At 37.9% G+C, this 22,796-nt stretch overlaps 1 protein-coding gene across 1 annotated transcript; it reads left to right on the forward strand.

Annotated features, from left to right (window-relative positions):
- Positions 1-270: 270 nt before the first annotated feature.
- Positions 271-22,675, forward strand: LOC134742319 (integrin alpha-IIb-like). The gene is made up of 23 exons (XM_063675369.1): positions 271-383; positions 964-1,102; positions 2,670-2,782; positions 3,725-3,798; positions 3,889-3,928; positions 4,630-4,749; positions 5,499-5,582; positions 6,055-6,144; positions 7,853-7,953; positions 9,024-9,230; positions 9,430-9,532; positions 10,258-10,443; positions 11,593-11,712; positions 12,024-12,121; positions 16,340-16,421; positions 17,197-17,342; positions 18,292-18,494; positions 19,261-19,486; positions 20,174-20,346; positions 20,801-20,879; positions 21,419-21,511; positions 21,896-22,049; positions 22,593-22,675. The coding sequence occupies exons 1-23, from the start codon at positions 377-379 to the stop codon at positions 22,673-22,675; spliced, it is 2,721 nt and encodes a 906-aa protein (XP_063531439.1). The 5' UTR covers positions 271-376.
- The last annotated feature ends 121 nt before the right edge of the window (positions 22,676-22,796 follow it).

The following is a 22,796-nucleotide window of genomic DNA, read 5'->3' on the forward strand; positions in this document are numbered from 1 at the left end:
GCATAGGCAGGGTTACTTACTCTACCTATGAATAATAATTTAAAAACTAATTATTTCCTCTCAGTAGCAAACCGCAAAAACACAATTTATTGACTACATCGGTCATATACATCAAGATTAATTAAAAAGAGTCACTGCATAGAAATTTTCATAAAAAAGTGACTCGTTTTTATTGAGTGTAATATTTTATTAGTATACATTAAATTGACGTTTAAGCACTAAATATTCAGTATTGGCTAAACCAATACACGACGCGACGCGTAAAATAGGAAACTTGGCAGTAAATATATAATTACAGATGATGAATACCAGCATAACTTCCTTAATTGTTTTATAATCAGGCAGTCAGTTGGTTTTACAGAGTCAAAGGCGAGCCATGTGGTGTAAGTTATCCTTTTATATTCTTACTTAATTAAGGCTAACATTTATTTACTTTACAGACGAGTGATGGTATCAATGTGATACCATAAATAAATTTGGCACTCCCGATTTATTCAAAAACGATACCAAACATAGCTTCGCTGATGTAGAAGTAAAGATAAAATTGAGAGCCCCGAACAAACTTTCAAGAGAGGATATCCCGAAAACTATTCAAGATATCGACAAACTTTACTTAATTAAACTTGTAGCAAATTTAAACAGTTTTTGGTTTGTCTAAGTAGTCATGTCGCTAAGATACAGTTTCCAAGATATGTGAAAAACCGTAAAATGGGACATTCCTACCCCCCTTCCCCCCAGCTCAAAGGCTATGGCCGGGGACATTTGATATGTTCACCTCCTAACTAGTCCAAACAAAGTTACGGAGTAAAAAATTGTGTTGCAAGCATTTTCCTCTATACCTTCTTATTGCTTGGCCCATGTGATGTGATATTGAGACTTTGTTTTATAACGTGCAGTGATGTCTCCTATGTAAAGAAACGGACCATTTTGCAACAGTAATAAAAACTGTAAATTACGTTACAGTGCCACAATGTTGCTTGCTGGTGCAAGCGGTGGCCATAAAAGCGGCGTATTTCCACGAGCCATCCATGACGACCATCCGACCTCCTGAGCCGTTGAGTGACGCGTTCTTCGGATACAGCATTGCGTTTACAAATAATGAGTAATTATGTTAGAATTATCATATAATTCAAATATAATAAATACATCTCTAAAGTAAGGACGCTAAGCTAAGTACGAAGAATTTATTACAAAATGAAACCAAGAATATCATGTCAAAAATCGTTAATTTTCTACATATTCAACTAGCAATATGCAGGTCAGATTTCAAAAATCACTTGAATTGAAACCCTTGCAATGCTTAATATTGCACTTTTCGAACCAATATTTATATCTTGCTCGGTTATCAATATTATAGTACGAGGCGTTAAACAACAACTTTGACCCCTTGTAAAACAATATTACGTAGCTGCGAGAATAAAAATAATTAAATTATTCATTATTTCCTTCTACTTTAGCGCTAACATATTTAAATTTATCCATGACAATAATAATTGGAATGACAAAGTAATATGATGACTTTCCTCGTTTGCCATGTTGAAAATTCCCAAACTACCTATAGGAATAATTCTAATTGAAATGAAAGCATTTATTTCGAGTAACTATGGATTCCGACAAATTGTTAGTAGACTTACGTTCCCAATGTTAGTACCTACTTAACTATTCTATACCTATTTATAAAGATAGTTTCAATATAAATATACACTAATGGAAACATGCATTTCGCAGCAGTGTGCCTTATATTTCTTACAAAAAAAATTACACATTACTAAATTTCGGTTTTGGTTTAAAGATTTTTTATTCTCATAAGAATTTGTACAATTCACTTGAAATGAGAACTTAAATATAATCATTTCATTTGCATATTTCATGTCACAAAAGGAGCGACAGACACCGATTAAAATGACAATAAGAATTTGTTATTATTTTGCCGGTTATTATGTTTAAGTATTTGTAGGTATTAACTAAACTTATTTCTGCAAAATAACCCTGCATTCTAACATTTGTAAAAAAAACCCTCGCTACTCAAAGGAGAAGGCCTCCGAGTGATGTCTAGCGTCTCTATTGTTATTTATTATCTTTGTACATCCATTGATCACCAGCCAGTCTCACTATTTCGTCAGTCCATCGCGCTTTGGGTTTTCCTTGTATTCTTGTACCTGATGGCCGCTTCCAAGTGGTCAGTCTGTGAGTCCATCGTTTGTCTTGTCTGTCATCCTAACGACGTGTCTCACATACGGACAGCCAAATCTGTCGGCTAAGCATCATAAGCATGCATTTTTAGGGTTCCGTATCAAAAGTAACATTATTTTGAACGCTATTTTGTCCGTTTGTTTATCTGTCACATTATTTAATATCTCGAGAACTATAGTTTGGCAAGCCATTTCCGTCAGTAGAAAAAGGCAGCAAATTTAAAAAATGTTGGCGATAAGGGTTGACCTCCCGTAGAAAATTTGAATTTCGCGCCTTTTTCTACTGACAGTGGGATTGCCAGAGTATACTTACACTATCGATTTAAAATTCGGAATACTCGTATTTATAAACAAGGCTAACCCAGGCGCTTTGAAAGTGTTGTTTATATGCTAACCGTAACCATAGCAACGAGTGACACAAAAATTGATTTACCCATTACCCATTTAAATTAAATAAATAAACGTACTTTATTCCAGGCTAGTCGCAAGTGCTCCCCGAGCAGACAAAGATGGCCAAGTGTTTTCGTGCGATCTGTCGACCCAAAACTGTACTCAGATGTCGGTGCCACTCCCAGCCGTTACATCCAGAGGTAAATGAATTGAATAGAATGGCTCAAAATCAATCATCATCATCATCCTGTCCTGGCCGGTTTCGGCCTCGGCGACTGAGTTTGTTGTGGCTAGTGAGACCGACGATCGTGAGCTCTCAGGTGGCTGACGTAACCTATTTTTGCAGTAAATGTACGGCCACATTCACCGCAGGTCAGCACCCCTCCTACAAAATTATAGTTGATGACCGCAGGTGGTCGGGTCTTTAACTCGTCACGCTTCGCTTCGAGTTCCACTCGCCTCTGCTCTTCAAAGGCTTGCACTTTTGCTGTAGTCACTGTATGCCTCCATTTCGGCCGATCTTGTGCCGAAGTCTCCCAGTGCGATGGCTCAATGTCATATCTCCGGTAGTAACGCTTCAGTACAATCAATACAAATAAACAACATAGCAACCTCAAAGCAAAGGTAAATAAAACAGTCGAAACATTTGAAGCCAAAATGGTCTCTACTCAGCAACGCAGCTGGGCACGACTGCCGTGGTCAACGGTTTTCTGTGGAGCCAGGTATGTTCAGAGGAAATGGGACGACCACTTTTCCATACAAACGTAGTCCCCATTTTCCTCTCTGGATATTGACATTATGGAAAATATTTTTACATAATTTTATGTACAATTGTACATATAGGTACATATTAACCATAGCTTTGCCCTTTCGTTTGACTTTTTTAGATTTTTTTGATTAATTCCCCACTTATTACCCATTAATTCACCAATTATTAAATGCTATGCTCCTAACTCTTATAGTAATTAAAACTTCGACACACACACACAACATAATAAACATATTATGAATAATGTTACCATAGAGGAAACTCATTTTCTTCTATGGATATATTTATACCGGTTGTATGGAAAGACGATTTTGCGCCGGTCGTCCACTCTCGTCTTAATCAATTCCGAGGATAACTGATATATATTTTTCAGTTCATGGGGATGACACTTATAACCATAGTTTCTGGCTTGGAGCTAGTGTGAAGGCTGGCGACGAATATCTTTTTGTGAGTATTTGGTATTTGTGTATTATTGGTTTAGAGAATCGTCTTAGTAGCTAATAGATATTTCAACATTTAATTAAATCTTTGTTTTAGGTGTGTGCTCCTCGGTGTACGAGCAAAATACAGGCAGCAGGTGTGTGTGTAACATGATACTTTTTCCTTTATTTATCTTTCTTCTTAAGTTAGAATTTTTACAATATGTATATAAAGGTAAAATATAAAAGCACTTACAAAACAATACAAAAAATATATACTTAAACACATTATAAAAAACCTACCCTAAGGGTGCCGCCGGCAGCGGGGCAAGGCTCAAGCTGCCAGTGGTCAGGGTCGCAGAGTGTGGAAACGACGTACTATACGCGCCGTGTCCAAAATTACCGCCTTCTGCATCTGACCCTTGATCCAACCACCCAGCGAGAGTCTCTCTACGTGTTGGTCGAGACTCTTCGCTATGAGACCGTTCGCTGACTATAGGTACAATGATCGTCGAGTCAACATCCCACATGGCGGTTATCTCGTGAGCCAAGTCTAGGTACTTACTGACTTGTCCTTTTTGGCCTTCACGAGATTCTCATCATGGGGGATGGTGACGTCGACGAGCACGGCCCGGCGCTGCGTTCGATCTATCAGCACGATGTCAGGCTTATTGGCTACAATAGTCCTGTCAGTGATGATAGATCGATCCCAATAGAGCGTGGCACAACCATTTTCGAGAACTGGAGCAGGTAAGTTCTTGTAGTACGGCACTTCGCGGTCCACAAGGCCATATATAGGAAAGATCACATGTGTGATACTAGGGCGCTCCACGGATTAAAGGCAACATTTATTTTACAGGACAAATGTTTGGCACGAACGGACGTTGTTTTTATAAAGAGTATAAAAATCCTGGCAGCCATTTCACCAACATGCTCCAGATCTCAAAGGAGGACCGATCCATAAATCGCACGCATAACGGTTTGATATCAATTAATTAATTTATTCAAGACATGTATTGCATACTCTGCGATTGTTAAACTTTTTGTATATGGTGGATGGCCAAGAGGAGTGGGAGGGCCATACATTTAGTTACAAATTTTATTCTCAAATCAGCTGCCTCCCCAGGCAGTTTTTCTACCTTTATGTAGCGGGACAACAATAAAATACAATTGAGATGCCATAAGATTGCTAAAGAGCAATAGAAATGCCATAAGATTTGTTACAAAATGGATATACTTAGACTTCACTTAAAATGTAAAAGTTGGGCTTCAAAGTAGAAGGCTGGTAAATTGCACAATATAAATAAATGAGGAAGGATAATGCTAGTTATCTTCGGTTACCGCGATAGTTACTCATGAAATAAAACTATTTAATCGGTATATATGTCGTGTAATGAATTTAAATTACATCCTGACTTTTTGAATGCTGTAAACTAAACATAAACATAATTTAAATTTTCAACAATAACGTTTTTTAAATTCACATTCCACAGATGTCAGAGAGGTAATATCGAAATATTTGTTTGCATATATTTGCAATGTAAATATAATATTGCATATAATCAAATAAATTATAAAATTGCTGTTGAGGACCCAAGTCAAACTTGAAACTTATTTTAGAGCTCTAAAATGTATTAGGGTTATTCCGATAGATTTTGCACGAGTCAAGAATAATTATCGGAACTCAAAGGCAAGTGTGAAAACGCTCTAACGATGTTATATTTTTAGAAAATGTGACTGATGCCTTCGGCTGGAGTATGGACATAGATATGAAGGGTGCACTGCGGGTCGGGAGTCCAGCTATCGCTGCAGGTAAGCAAGTGAACCAATCGAATATATTTTAAAGGAGTGTAAGAAACAAAAGAAAAAAACGTAAATTAAAATCCTCTAATTTTGTCAGCCTTATGCAGTTAATAGTTTTTTCTGCCCTCTGGCCGGAAAGCGTCAACTTTCGGCCCACTGCGCAAACGAAGATGCCCCTTTTCGTTGCAGAAAAATAGTATACACATCTCGGCCACTCGGCCAGTAAATAAGAAAGCTTCAGATGACATGTTTATCACAATCACCTAGGTACATGTGCCTACATGTGATCTGAGACATTTATTACTTTACTACCCTATGTATGTAATATACTATTAATGCGTATATTTTTATTTATGTCAAGCAACAAAAAAGAAATGCATTAAGTACTTCTTACCGAAATATCAAGTTTTAAATACCTACATATCTAAAAAAAATTTTTATAAATTAAAAAGCATTTCACAAAACACAGTATTTTTTTTAGGTCGAGTGATGACTTATATCGATCCTTCGGAATCGGAGTCCACCCCTCCTAAGATTTTTAGTTCTACTAACCCAGACGGCTTCAACTTTGGTAAACAACTTTTTTGTACAGTCGAAGGCAAAAATATCGATCCAGACAAATTGCTCAAAAATATGTGTACACGACTTTATTGTCCAAGGTGTAAGAGCTTACACATATTTTTGAAACTTTGGGAATGTATATATATTTATGCCCTTGACTGTACATACCTATGTTAAGAATATTTTTTCAACACAATTGCTCAAAACGACGTTTTTATTCCACCGCTTTTTGGCTCATAATCCTAGATATTAAACACGCGTGCTCTTTCAGTGTATTATTCCACTCGTGCTTTTTCATTATATTAACCGACTGAGTTAAGAAGCTAACTGATTGCTAATAATATGCATGGAAAGGGAGCCTTCTTTAATTGGTCGGACTGGCGGGCACGGGCGCGCCCGACCGCCTGCGTAGTGCGCGGCGCGCGACCCGGCCGGCCCGCCCGCCGCGCCGCCCGCGGCCGGGGCGAGCGAGAGCCGGCCGGCAGTACGAGTATGACACAATACTAACTGTTTTAACTATTAAAATTTGATTAATATGAAAGTTTCTTTTTTTTCTCGCAAGTGTGTTGAAAAACGTCGTATGAAACGCGTGTGCATTGGTCATTACACACATCGGCTTTCTTATTGCGCGCTCGCTTACAGCTCGCGCGCACAATATCGCCTCGTGTGTAATGACCAACTTAGCACACTTGTATCATAATGTACTATAATTCGACAGCTTCAACTTTCTACTTCTTCATCATCGTTTCCTAATGAGCCAAGACCAGCCTGGAATCACGGCAAAACAAAAGACTGTCGCCGCAATCTTGCTAGAGTTAGAAACATTTTTTTTTCGATAACGATAGTTGTGTAATAGAAGAAAAATAGGGTCAACCAATTAAAAACGTTATTAAAAAAAATTTAGATTTGTATAAAATTATATACAAATGTATACAATTAGAATACATAATTTAATAGTAGACAAAAATGACTTTATAGTGATAAACGAAACTGTTTGTTTACTCCCAGAGAAGTTTGAGAAATTAATGATACCTAATGATTATCTACTCCTATTACTGTCACAAACCAAATATAATGTCATGTGCTGCTGTGTGTACCTATTGACGTAGATTTCAAAGACGAAATTGCATCTGTTTCTATATAATTTTATAAAAACCTTGTTTAATTTTTTATTTATTTATTGAAGACCATTTTTTTTCTTCCATTACCCAACTATCGATATCGATAATTCCAACTAGGGCATGATTCCCCGGGAATTCCCGAGACTGATTTTTCCTGAAAATTCCCTGGAATGGGCATTTTCATCCGGTATCGGGTCTGGTCTGGAAGATTTATTAAACAAGGTTTAAATCAATTATAAACATAAATTAAAGGGCGGACCAACATCTTCTTGCTGTGCAAGTATTATTTGGACCTTCTTATACACTTATAAATCTTATAATAAAACACGCGAGAACGCTTCATATCCAAATCTTCGTCATTTAACGCGAAAATGTACCTTAGAAGTTCCAACCCAGAGGGGAAACTAGGCGTTGTTGTTGGGATCAGTCCCTACCTCAAGATGTTTTCCTTTTCACTGAAAAGGGTTGGTATAAATACGCGTATCACATGATATTTTGTAATTGCATCCTACTTAAAGTTATACTACAGCAGCTCGGGGTATCACATTATAAAATTTGTCCACAACATTGTAATTTATGCAAATTGTTTATTTTCAGGATACAGTATTGCAAGTGGTATTTTTATAAAAACACGCGCTAAATATCCAAAGCCAGATGTAGCAATTGGCACACCATATGGCGATTTCGGCATCGGAAAGGTGGGTCAGAAATATGTACTCAATGACAATAAAAACGGATCATTAAGTAGTAGTAGTAGTAGTAGTAGTAAACTCTTTATTGTACAAATATACACATTAAAAATTACATGGTACAAATAATAAGAAGTTAAGTATGTGAAGTATTAAAAAAAAATTCAACACACTTGCTCAAAACGACGTTTTTATTCCACCGATTTTTGGCTCATAATCCTAGATATTAAACACGCGTGCTCTTTCAGTGTATTATTCCACTCGTGCTTTTTCATTATATTATCCGACTGAGTTAAGAAGCTAACTGATTGCTAATAATATGCATGGAAAGGGAGCCTTCTTTAATTGGTCGGACTGGCGGGCACGGGCGCGCCCGACCGCCTGCGTAGTGCGCGGCGCGCGACCCGGCCGGCCCGCCCGCCGCGCCGCCCGCGGCCGGGGCGAGCGAGGGCCGGCTGGCAGTACGAGTATGACAGATGAAACACACAATACTGTTTTAACTATTAATTTTTTTTTTTTTTTTTTATCGCGTATATATATATATCTTTACTTGAAAAATAATTATAGTGTATAACTAGCCTTATGAACCGATTTTGCATGTACAACCAGCCTTAAAGTTTGTAGTCTATGATTGTTCATTATTTTAGTATGTGGGTATTTTTGCATTTTGTAATTTTTCCTCAGTCACCCGTTGACCACGAACGCTGTAAAGAGTTCGAAACGTCGGGATGTATTATAAATTCAATATACGCGATATAATCCGTTTTCATAGTTTTATTTCATTATTAAAATTTGATTAATATGAAAGTTTCTTTTTTTCTCGCAAGTGTGTTGAAAAACGTCGTATGAAACGCGTGTGCATTGGTCATTACACACATCGGCTTTCTTATTGCGCGCTCGCTTACAGCTCACGCGCACAATATCGCCTCGTGTGTAATGACCAACTTAGCACACTTGTATCATAATGTACTATTAAGCAATGAGATTATTATTTATTGGAAGTCGTGCATTAACTCTGGAAAGTTAAAATTTAACTGCTGACAGATGAAGACCACTGACAATTGAAATTTAACTTTCAGGTGATCATTTTTGACAATGGCCAAAAGTGGCAGTCAGACGTGGACGACCCGGCAGGAGGTGTGGGGTCCATGTTCGGCGCAGCCCTGTGCTCTGCCAAACTCGGCGGCGACACTACCTCGCTACTCGTCGGTGCGCCCGCGCATTTCAGAGGTGACGACAAGTACCACACCGGTATCGTGTACATTTATAGGCATAAGACAAAGAAAGTAAGTAACATACACTTTAGTCGAAATGTTAGTTTACAAATAATTATTAATTATTGCTCCGTACTTTTTGCACTAATACCTAACGTTACAGAGTGCTCTATAACCAGTAGATTAGACTATACATCCCTTCTACTTACAATCAAACTAGTCGACCAATACTTACATATTGTATAAAACAAAACAATAAGTAAATTTACAGATTATGAAGAATGTGAAGCAAATTAAAGGCCCTAATAAAAATGGAGCATTCTTTGGCTACGCCATTGCCAACATCGGGGACATGGACATAGACGGAAAAGATGGTAAGTGTTGCGTCTAGTGCCTAATTCGTGTAGTATGTTGAACATGCCCCGTTTTTCCACCCGCTCAGCAACCCAACCCTAAAAAAGAACACACAAAGCCACTGCCGTTGGATCTTTTGGTCCTGAGGTAAAACTAGACCTTGTCGGCAGCTGACTTCACTCAAGAACTATCGACAGATATTATCAAAATGATATTTAGTTCTTAATATTTACAGCCAGTGGGGTCTACCGCATCTCCGTTTCGTTTATGTTTTCATTATTACGTAATCTCTAACTAATCGAATGTTCGTTTTAATTTAATATCATTTTGCAATAATGCTTAAAAGTAAAAAAAAAAACATTTCCTTTTTAAATATACATCGGACACATTGGAAAAAGAATCAATTCGGCCTGAAAATGTTTTTCGTCTTGATTAATCGACTCTATGTTTTTAATGTCTGTTTGAGGACAAACTAAAATATAATGAAATATTCCACTTTAAAAAAATGATACTTACGAGTAGGTAGTACCTAAGAAACCAAGCGGTTATCTCATCGCGCGCCCAGCGCTGCGCTAGCGACAATACGCGGGGCGCGGCTTATACGCGTTAATCGTGAACGCTTGTCATGCACTGTTAGTGCTTGAAAATTGGGACCAGGATCTGAAACATGTCACGCAAGTGACTAAAATACGTGAGTTTATAACCATAAAATTAGTCGAATGTTTAGTTTAACATTTGTTTACAGAAATAGTCATAGGGGCTCCATATGAAGACGATGGCAAGGGTGCCGTATACCTGTACGCGGGGTCGGCCCTAGACGACAAATCGACGACTACCTCCTGGCTGCAGCGGTTCCAGCCCGAGGCTGCCGCCTTCCAAAATCTGGGCCTGAGTCTGGTCGCCAACAAGTACTCTGACAACGCATGCAGTGGCAAGTTGATCTTCAACTTTTTAGCTTTTAGTGTTACAGTCAAGCCGTGGTAAAGCCATTACACGGCGCGAAAACTTGCATGCAATGCAATATTCAATACATTGCTACATTCAGTCATCAAAAATCGCACCCAAGTTTTTGATCTGTCTTATTGTCGGGCTTATCATTATTGCCTGATATTTACTTCTTTATATTTTTGCTGTGCTCTCTCAATTATTATTCCCACTGGACAGTGGGGTTTGCCTGCCTTGTATTGTATTCTGTTTTTGATGAGCATTCAAAACTATTTAAACTACATAATTATACGTTTAAGTCTGAAAATTAAACATTAAGGGATTTAAAATACAAGTAAAAAAACTTATTCAACGCTGCTCTCTTCTCGCTGATCGTCGGCGAGTTTTTTGGGGCAGTTAGGCAATATTTTGGGGTAACCGTGACTACATGTTACAAATTTTTTTTTACTGAAATTTACAAGCACCCGTACATGGTACAATACACTCGGATTTTAAACTGCCCGTCGTCGAGTTGCTATCGAATTTAGATCCTGTCAATCGACGGCCGCGGGGCGGGGTGGTGCATGACCATTCAGTATGAAATACTAGGTAGGTACTTTTCTTGTGCCACTGCCAAAACCAGGCAGTTATGAAATGTAATTAAATGAAAAGCCTTATTTCAGGCAACTAGTGACCCCTAATGCATACCTTAAAACTAGCATACATTATTATATAAAAAAATATCTTAAAACTAAAAACTTCAAAACACATTATGGCTGCGTTAAATTACGCAACACGCAACCGCAGTGTCAGGGAACCGGCTGTGGAACCGCCGGAACTTGACACCCTTCGGCCAAAACTCCTTGTCAAGGTCTTAGACGTTCAGTCGGAACGCTTACCGCAAAAGAATTAAGTAAACTTCGCATTGTGTCGAGATTATAACTTCGCGACCCTAAGGACGAATCCGGACTTCACTCGTAAATCGTACACTTTACGATGTCATTGACCTTCGTAAGATAATGTATTCGGGACACATAGGTACTAACGTCCTCGGTGTTGCAGGACGCAACAAATGGCTGGGTCCAGGCGGTGCGGTCTCTCTCTCTCTCTCTTCTCCTGACCGATTTCGGCCACAGCGACTGCGTTATATGTCTAGGAGCGGGAACTACGCTGGTCCGCCCGCTCGTGCGCCCTCATGTGACTGCAGTATCCAACCTTCGTCTGCAGTGCTCGTCCGCACCGAGGGCCTGTCAGGACTCCGTCAACGTAGCAATAGGTTAAGGCTGTAGGTGGTCGGGCCTTTAGAGCAAGTCAAGGTCTACCTTCCTTCGCTCTTAGAAATCAACAACCTTCGATTGCACCAACCATCTCCACTCTGGACGCTTCGCCGCTTGCGCTTCCCACTCAAAGGGGTCATATACGGTGGAGTGTTTCCAGTGTCCCTGATTTTGTATAGGTATATTACTTACCTACCCCTTACCACAGAATAAGTAATAGTATTATCATACCCTATCCTAGCCTGTAGGCGAAATTAACGTAGAACATTTTAATTTTTAATTTATAAACATGAACGTTTGTTTTATACAGATCTGGCAATAGGAGCTCCTGGTAACAACAAGGTGGCGGTGTACCGCTGTTTGACAGTTATCACCGTCGACATAATTACTATTGTTCCTGACCTACAGGTAAGACCTTGTCTTTGTTTAGTAAGTAAACAACATCGAAATGAAATATCTTTATTTCAAGCATCTAGTGCCTCATAGATAAATAAATACCTTAAACTAACGCAGCGTACTACGTAGGCGAACAACACGCGAATGCGCGCGCGGGGTGAATCAATCCTTTGATAGTACAAGATCTCGTTGCTAACGCAAACGCCGTGGACCCGCTAGTCATACTTGTTATGGCCATTTTTTGCCCGGATGCTGCACTTCATGATAAAAGCAAGCCGCTTTGCACAGTGCTAGTAGGGACCAAACTGAGTGATTTGACCCGCAGCAGCGCAAGTTTCACCCCTTAGGAACAGAGATGGCGCCACTTCTTTAAAAAATATTTCAAAAAATTCTACAAGCTAAACCAATGAACCGATTTAAATGTTTAATATCTCAAATGAAAGCTCATTATATAAATTACTTTTAAAAAAATACTCAAAAAATATATACTAATTACTTTCGACAAAAAACGGCATCTTAAGTTTTTTTTTTACTCGATTGATAGTTTTTACTTGGTTTCTCAAAAAAAATGTATGGAACATAAATAGCTTAATGCATGTATATATTACTGAATAAATAACAAGTATTATAAAAAAAACCCGACACCGATACCTCTCATACTTCACGAAATATAAAAGTTTGAATGTGAGTGTAAATTTCTTCAAAATATATTTCAAAAAATTCTACAAGCTTAACTATTTGACTGATTTCGATGTTTAATATCTCAAATAAAAGCTCATTATATACATTACTTATAAAAAATAATCATAAAACATATACTGAACCCTTTTGGCAAAAAACGGCATCTTTTTATTTATTTTTCTTACTCGATTGATAGTTTTTACTTGATTTCTTAAAAAAAATATTATGGAACATGAATAGTTTAATAAATATATATATAGTACTGAGTATATAAAAGTATTACAAAAAAACCCGACACCGATACCTTTCATTCTTCACGAAATATTTAAGTTCAATTATGCACGTTCTTACAAATAAATCCTTTAAAAGAAATCTTCAACCGCAGTAAGTGCACTGATTTTAATATGAAATGTGTCATATGAAAAGAAATCACCCAATTTATTTTAATAAATAAAAAAATTATCAATAAAAACTGAATAAAGTTTTTTCCTGGTGGTGAATTACAAAAAAAATATAACAAATCTAAAATTAGGAATTATTTTTATTTAAAGTGACTACATTTGTAAACAAAAAACTTAAATGTCCTCTTCGGGTTCATATTTATTTATTGCAACCATGGTTTTATAGGTATTACAAATTCTTGGTAGTTCCACATGGACCCCGTGGGGGCATAGCAATAATACATGCATACTTAGGGTCTAATCTTAAATCTATGTGTATAATATAAAAGTAGGTCAATTTAGTAGTTTTTATACATATAAGCCGAATTGAATCAGATAATTGTCAGTGTATTAAATACAAAAATAAAAGGGCAACTAATTATTATTAGGTGATGTCAAATTATATGGTTCACCGGTAGATGTAAAACTGAAAAAGAAAAGTCGTTTTGAAGTACTCGTACCATTCCAATACTACAAAATCACTGATCATACATGAACTGGTTGCTGTAGATTACTGTTGAATTATTTTTGTGCCTAGTTGATAACCATTAAACCTAAAATTTTGTGCCAGACCTATAATTAGTGGTCAGCATGCAAAATAACCCTGGATTGAAAATTACATTAACTTACTTTTGATTTGTACAGCCACATTTGCATGATTTACACTGGGCTGTGCATGGCCAGCTGACGCGACGACACCCACAATGCATAGTTTCGCAGCCAGATTTGCAGCCACAATGGTCCAAGAGGCTTAATTGAGACCAAATCGCGGTAACTGCCGACCATTCCGGAGTCCAACTTTCTTTTTCCTCAGTCCATCCCCAAAAAGATGTACATGGTATGGAACCTTCTGGTTTCAGAGCGTTTCCCCATATATGGCCCTCTTGGTAAGCTGCTCGAAGTGCATGTTTATAGAGAGCAGCTGATGTAGGTGGCAGGGTTGGCAGGTTCTAATTTCTCGGCCAAATCAGATTTGTTCCCTGAACGACGCCCTCCATTGACTGACAACGAAGGTGGACAAATTTGGTTTTCGTACTCCAGTACAACAATTCAAGAATTCTTCCAAGAATTCGTTCAGATCAAGCTGCCTTTCTCTGGCCACTATAAAAAGACGGGAAAATAGGAGTATGTCAACTTTTAAGTTTTTGATTTTGTCAGTTGTCAGGTGTGTAACTACATATTTTAATTTTAGTATAAAGTTACCCTAGATTTGTGTTATTGTTTGGCCAAACGGAACACATAAACGTAAATGAAGTTCACAAATATTTGTTTGCTTCAAAAAAACAAGCTTGTGACAAGCCTGCCACCTACATCAGCTGCTCTCTATAAACATGCACTTCGAGCGGCTTACCAAGCGGGCCATATATGGGGAAACGCTATGAAACCAGAAGTTTCCATACCATGTCCATCTTCTTAGGGATGGACTGAGGAAAAAGAGAGTTGGACTCCGGAATGGTCGGCAGTTACAGCGATTTGGTCGAAATTAAGCCTCTTGGACCAGTGTGGCTGCAAATCTGGCTGCGAAACTATGCGTTGTGAGTGTCGTCGCGTCAGCTTACCATGCACAGCCCAGTGTAAATCATGCAAAGGTGGCTGTACAAATCAAAAGTAAGTTAATGTAATTTTCAATCTAGAGTTATTTTGCATGCTGACCACTGATTACAGGTCTGGCACAAAATTATAGGTTTAATGGTAATCAACTAGGCACAAAAATAATTCAACAGTGAATCTACAGGCACAAAAATTATCCAACAGTAATCTACAGCAACCAGTTCATGTATGATCGGTGATTTTGTAGTATTGAAATGGTACGAGTACTTCTCAAAACTACTTTTTTTTTCAGTTCTACATCTACCGGTGAACCCGAAGAGGACATTTGAGTTTTTTGTTTACAAATGTAGTCACTTTAAATAAAAATAATTCCTAATTTTAGATTTGTTATATTTTTTTGTAGTTCAGCACCAGGAAAAAACTTTATTCAGTTTTTATTTATTAATTTTTTTATTTATTAAAATAAATTGGGTGATTTCTTTTCATATGACACATTTAATATTAAAATCAGTGCACTTACTGCGGTTGAAGATTTCTTTTAAAGAATTTATTTGTAAGAACGTGCATAATTGAACTTAAATATTTCGCGAAGAATGAAAGGTATCGGTGTCGGGTTTTTTTGTAATACTTTTATATACTCAGTACTATATATATATTTATTAAACTATTCATGTTCCATAATTTTTTTTATGAAATCAAGTAAAAACTATCAATCGAGTAAGAAAAAAAACTTAAGATGCCGTTTTTTGCCAAAAGTATTCAGTATATGTTTTTTTAATATCTTTTTATAAGTAGTATATATAATGAGCTTTTATTTGAGATATTAAACATTAAAATCGGTCGAATAGTTTAGCTTGTAGAATTATTTGGAATATATCTTGAAGAAATTTACACTCACATTCAAACTTTCATATTTCGAAGAGTATGAGAGATATCGGTGTCGGGTTTTTTTTATAATACTTGTTATTTATTCAGTAATATATACATGCATTAAACTATTCATATTCCATACAATTTTTTTGAGAAATCAAGTAAAAACTATCAATCGAGTAAAAAAACAAACTTAAAATTCCCGTTTTTATCAATTCTCGTTTTTTTGAGTATTTTTTTAAAAGTAATGTATATAATGCGCTTTCATTTGAGATATTAAACATTTAAATCGGTTCATTGGTTTAGCTTGTAGAATTTTTTGAAATATTTTTTAAAGAAGTGGCGCCATCTATGTTCCTAAGGAGTGAAACTGCCGCTGCTGCGGGTCAAATCGCTCAGTTTGGTCCCTACTATCACTGTGCAGAGCGGCTTGCTTTTATCATGAAGTGCAGCATTTTGTTCATAACAAGTATGACTACGCCGCGCCGCGCCGCTTCACTTCGCGTTAGCGAGTTGTTCACTTACGTAAGACGCAGCGTTACGCGGCTAAAGCCCTGGCCCCCGGATTTGTGCTACAACAACGAAATGCTGTCTCTCTTTGCGTGGGTGGCCTAATAAAGGTCAGGGCGTTAGCAGCGTGAAATTTAAATGAACTAATACTTAGTATCATAACTTGACTTTATTTCAGAACCGTATTGATAAGACTTCATTTGCATTTAATGTGTGCCTAAATGCGAAATATCCTCGTAAACCAGAAAACATTACAGCTAGTAAGTAACATGACAAAATCTTCGTTTCTATTTCTATTTTATTGCTAGGATCTCTTAATCGTTTATAGAAAACGCCAATTGAAAGTTAAATAATGTATGAAAATTGTCACGTGACTTCTTCGCATCTGTCATTCCTATACATCTTTTATATACTTTTATTTAGCTTGTAATTTTACTTGAAACCACTTCCTTATATGGAGCGCCCTAGTATCACACGTAATCCCATGCTACTTAACACTGGGGCGCTCCACGGGTTAAGGAAGCAGATAAGTAAAATAATAACTTTTTGCCATAAACTGTTATACAATTTGGTGGAGGTTGTATTACTTATTTGAAAATACTATGTATAGTTTTTTTTTCGTTTTCATTGACATTGCAAATTCGTAAGGTAGCCAAAAACTCCTCAAATGGAAAAGCACAAACACATCAAGTTTAGGCTTATTAGAAAGGTCTCGAGAAGTACTTGATAGACATGTAAGACATGCAAATGAGAATTACAGTCAGCAATAAAAGCGTATTTATGTACAGCAGTCACCATCAGATATATCGAAGCGCCCGAGGTGTTCACAATATCTGAACACGCACTCTAACGCCTTGACAATAGAGGCGTGTTTAGATATTTGTGAGAGCCTTGACCGCTCAGATATATCTGATGGCGACTGTACATACAAAAATATAGATTGTAACTTACTTTTCAGTTGGCGTTTGCTGATAAACGTGTGTCATCTTTGCTACACTCCCAGTACCATTTGTAACAATATGTATTCATTTACAGAATTCGCAGTAAAAGTCAAGATAACCCACCCAAATGCTACTTTGACTGGCGCAAAACCATATGAAGACTTTATAGAATACGATGAGTTACTCGACAATAAAGAAAGGCCTAACGGCTGCAGGAGCATAGATGTAACGACATCTGAGGTAAACTGCGGTGTCAGCATGGTTGCATTTTTATCACCTGTCACTATGCCTGTCACTTTCGCACTTACATACTTGTTAGAACGTGACAGGCATGGTGACAAGCGATAAAAATGCTACCGTGCTAAGCCCGCTGGTCTTAAATACACATAAATATAGACATTATATAGGGAGCGTGCATGAACGGTAAGGAATAGCCCTATGAGGTACAGAACATTACGGCCCAAAGAATCTGGAATTTTCTGGATTCAACGGGCATTAGTAATGAACTGTAAAGGGCCGTCACAATAGATCATTGCTTAGTCGCTTGAAACTCAAAGGCCCACAAATAATAAAGGGACAGCCCAAGAGCCTTCTGTATATTGGTAGTTTTAAAGATGGCAGAACTTACAACCCGTGTGCGTGAACTGTAGAGGGCAGCACCTGCTTTAAAGGCAATGTTAAGTTTCTGTTTCCGAGTTAAGTCGCAAGATGGCAGATCTGCCAACGCGCACGGTCCCTATACGTTGTACCTACCATATATGGGTAAGTAAATAAATAAATAATAAATATTTGGGGACAGTTTTACACAGATCGACCTGTACTATGGGTAGTAGGCGACGATATACATACTTAAATAGATAAATATATATTTTTATATTACACAGGAAACACCCATGACTCAGGAACATGCTCCGTGCTCATCACACAAATTAATGCCCTTACCGGGATTCGAACCTTGGACCATCGGCTTCATAGGAAGGTTCACAACCCACTAGGCTAGGCAGGTCATCAAATTTAATAATACATATTTTAGGTAATTACAATTACTGACTTGCCGTTGGAAGGTTTCCAAAATTCCCATCTAAAACGCATTCAAAAAGTCTGACTATGTCCGGACAACGGATATCTTACCGCACTATCTAACAACCATAAGTAATTGGACGAACACTACGACGACCACCTGTTTCAGAACGGAGACTACGATCAAGAAATCGAGTTCCTCATAACAGCTAAACTCCTGAACGATCCGGCAAATAGTAGAGAATTTGATTCGTCGAAAGCTACCGTGAGCCCCCACAGTAAACTGTGGCACCCCAGGTCCGTGCGGGCAGCGGAGTGCAAGAGGGAACCATGCCAACCGAAACTGTCTGTCAAACTTACCACCAACGTACAGTAAGTATCATTTAACACATTTTTACACTATCAGTACCATGAATTATTAACCTTTTAACCGCTTAGAATTTTTCATCGAGCGTGCTCGTGTCGCCGGCCGCCGCCTATACGAAGTTACACGAAGTTTTGTCTTATTTATCAGACTGAGGCCAAATGAGCTGGATATTGTATGTCTTATATATCAGGTTAATAAAATACACTCCTTTTTTGGGCAGTCGTGTAAAAATTTACCATATTTGATGTTTGATCATCATCATACTAGTTCAGGGGTCGGCAAACCGAGGCTTGCGAGCAGCATGCGGCTCTTCGGAGGTACAAGTGCGGCTCTTCCAGTCACCCAAAAAAAATAACACGGTATAAGACCATTAAAACGAATACTTCTAGCTCATTGCGTTCTAAGAACTGGTGATTTCTACTGCGGATGACTCTTCTTCTAAAAAGTTTGCTGATCCCTGTACCAGCCGACAGATGTTCATTCCTGAACATAAGCCTCCGTTAGCGATCTTCACAGCGACCGGTCGTTTGGAGCCCTCATCCAACGATTCCCTGTGACCTCAGATTGGATTTTTGCCTCGCATTAAGATTAGATTCAAAAATTGTGTATTACCTATAATTCTTTGAAAATCCCAGTGTAAAATCCTAGTTGAAAATTTTGTAGTGTTCCGTAACTACAAAATCCCAAACAATGAACTTACCATTACACCTATAGTCATTGTTCCAATCACGAAGGACTTAACTTCAAGCGATAAACTCGATCTAACAACAGGAATCCATACTTAATCGGGTCTTCGTCGACCGTACGCGTCGACGTGTCCGTGCGGAACGGCGATGCGGACACTGCGTACCGGCCGTGCGTGGTGCTGAGCGTGTACGGCGGCGCGGCGAACGTGCACCGCGCGCCACCGCACTGCACCGTCTTTAGCGACACGCGCAGGATCTGCCAGCGGCAGAGAGCGTTGAAGCCTAATAACAAGTGGGATTTAAACAAAGAGGTAATTTTTTTACTCATATATTCGGTACACATGATAATAATGTTCTGCTTATGCAAAAATACAAAGGATGAATATATTTGATATTAGATACTTATATGAGATAAATACCTACATACATAGTAGTCGCCAAGTTAATCCTTAACTACTGAAATTACGACTGAGTAAGTATAGTAAGTGTCCTATATATGTTTAAAATATTTATGTTAGGGCACCTACCGTAAAGCCGCCATCAGATATATTGGAGCGGCCAAAGTACTAAAAAATATCTAAACATGTGAAATCTTTGTTCAGATACTTGTTAACGTTCATAAATTTCATAAAAGTGCACGAAAATGCAATGTCTTAGTTGAAGTTTGTTGTAAACCACTTCAATACTATAAAGTTTTTATATCAAGCAGTGCTAATTTGCTGTTGCTTTCCAAAAGGCCCTCATATAAAAGCAATTTTTATTATTTTTAGTGTTCCGTAACTACAGAACTTTGTTCACAGCACTTACGGAATCACTTGGGTCTAGAAATCGAATAAACATTTGCCACACTGGATGCGTTCTGCGGTCAGCGGTCAGATCAAACCCGCATTATGTATGAACAACATTGACAGTAACCTTTGAAGTTGAAGTTTGACCTGACTGCTGCACGCAGAACACATACAGTGTGGCAAATCCTTTAATGCGTTTTTTACTTACAGGCAGCATCTGACCAAAACATCGAGATAGGCCTGGAGGCACTGACGAGCGATACCAAGAAAATAAAGGTCGTGGCCGAAGTTTATAACCGCTGCGAAACCGCCAACGAGCCTGTCGACAAAACTTCCATTGAGTTTGAACTCATAACTAATGTCGACGGATTGAAGATTGAAAGGTTGATATGACTGTTCCGTAAATGCTATACAAAGTTTTTCTGCTGATCATTTATGTTAAATTATTTTTCTTTATTTTATTGTACCCACAACTTGTGGAAGTGAATTACACCTAGTTTGTGTGTTATTGATTTTCTACCATGACACAAACGGAATAAATTAGACAATTTAACTCTTCGCGTGGCAAACTCCCGCAGCGGGATTAATGTCCATTTCCAAAATTATTCCAACATATAAAAGATAATTCCAACAACACAAAAATAATGTAAATTAATAAAATGCGTGCGCATAGCTGAAGTCAAAACGTAGAGTCCCTTTCGCAGTAGGGTACATGCTACCTGAATGGTTAAAAACGTCGTTGTAAAAGACTGACAACTGCGAAAGGGACTCTACGTTTTGACTTCAGCTATGCGCACGCATTTTATTAATTTCTACTCTTTTATGTTTTATTTACAGCAAAACGGACCAGGGCGAACCGGTATTCTTCCATAAAGATGACTTTAAAAGTGGAAAGAAATTACTTCACACATATACCGTAAGTTACTATCAATTATATTTATATTTATAGGAATTTCATACGAGATGTCTATAGTCTATACCAACTGTCAGGAACACAATAAAGTAAAGACATGTATTTTTCGCAAACAATTGCAGCACTATCTGCGTTAAGATTTGCGCGTTTATCCTCATTGTGAACAAATTAAGGGCTAATATGCACTCTCTTGGTGCTGGAACAATATTCCTCCACCTATTCGCCATATGAAAACAAGTGTATATCCCTTATGGTTACCAGGTTGCTGATTACCGAATTTAGTCTTAGTAATTAATCATGTTTCAAATTATTAATTAATTCTTTCTAATTCGTTTTTTTTGTGTTCATGACATGACTCTTGATTCAGATTTTTTACATTTATGAAACAGTATACTTACTAATATATTTTTTATTTCTTTCTTTTTTGTAAAAATCTCTGTGTCCTATTGTTTTGATTTTTCTACTCTGTGTTTTTTGCTGCAAAAGTACAACACCGTGTTTAATTATTTGTTGTTTTATTATCTATACAATTTTTATTTCAGATATCGAACGTAGGCGAGATCAACTGGGTCGGACTCGTTGGTGACCTCTGGCTGTACAAAGGACCTCACATTACTTACGATAATTTAATACAGGTGTGAGTAAGGCCGCGGCCTGGACGCACGCGATCGGCGGGGCTGCGAGCGGCTAATCAAGGCCGTTCATACATTGCGCTCGACCTAATGTATGAACGGCCTTGATATGCCGCTTGCCGCCCCGCCGGTCGCGTGCGTCCAGACCGCGTCCTAAGCCGTGTTGGTGAACGAATCGTTGAGCGAGTTACTGTTTTCTGTTATAAAATGTTCCCACTGGTACCTATTATGACTAATACTTTTGATATACCTATATATTATGTATTGCGATGTTGTGTGCGTAAATTAAGCTTCATTGCAATACATTTACACGCCTACTCCTTGTATACTTCATCGTAACAACTTTATCAAACTGTATCAAAGCAAATAAACTTTTGATTTTTTAAGATTAACAGCGGCGAATCTGAAAGGCCTTCGTGCGCATTAAAGAATGACAACAGTAAGAGCGACTTCCACGGCTTAAGCTGTGAGCTGGGAAGCCTGAATCACAAGGAAACTATCACCGTGGTCATACCTATCACTACGGTACCTAATGAACTTGGTACGTTCACCATAGCGTTTATTTATTTTCCTATATTTTTTTGTCTTCTTAGGTTAGGGATTTGTAATATGGATATACAAGTAAAATACAAAAAAGGTCCAAGCAACCGGTAGTCAGGCAGAGAGAGGAATCGCCGAACTATCCGCGCCGTGTCCAAGACTACCGCCTTTTACTGCATCTGACCCTTGATCCAGCCACCTACCGAGAATCTCTCTAGGTGTTGGTCGAGACTCTTCGTTATTAGACCGTTCGCTGAAACGACTATCGGGACAATGATCGTCGAATCAACATCCCACATAGCGGTTATTTCTTTCTTTTCTGGGTAGGTACTTACCTACTTACTGGACATGTCCTCGGCTTTCACGAGATTCTCATAGGGGGATGGCATCAGAACAATGTCAGGCTTATTTATTATTAATATTAAAAAAACACTTAATATTTATTTACCCTCTCGAACTGACAGTACCAATTGACAGTTGTATTTAAAATTAGGGCGTTAGAGGCGATTCCAATTACCTAATGATGTTAATTCACTTGGTTTAGAGAAAGTTTTACAGAAATCAAACGCTACAGTAAAAACATTCCTCAGAGTGATCGCTGACAAACAAGAGAAGGAAAAAACGTAAGTTTAGTATAAAAGAACCTATAAACTGAAATAAAATACACAAATTAAAATATTTTCATAGAAAATAATTTAATTTGTTCTTAGAGTAAGAACCCATAAGTTGTATTAATTAACGTGACGCA

The sequence above is a fragment of the Cydia strobilella genome, chromosome 6 (genome assembly GCF_947568885.1).
Source record: "Cydia strobilella chromosome 6, ilCydStro3.1, whole genome shotgun sequence".
Taxonomy (NCBI): domain Eukaryota; kingdom Metazoa; phylum Arthropoda; class Insecta; order Lepidoptera; family Tortricidae; genus Cydia; species Cydia strobilella.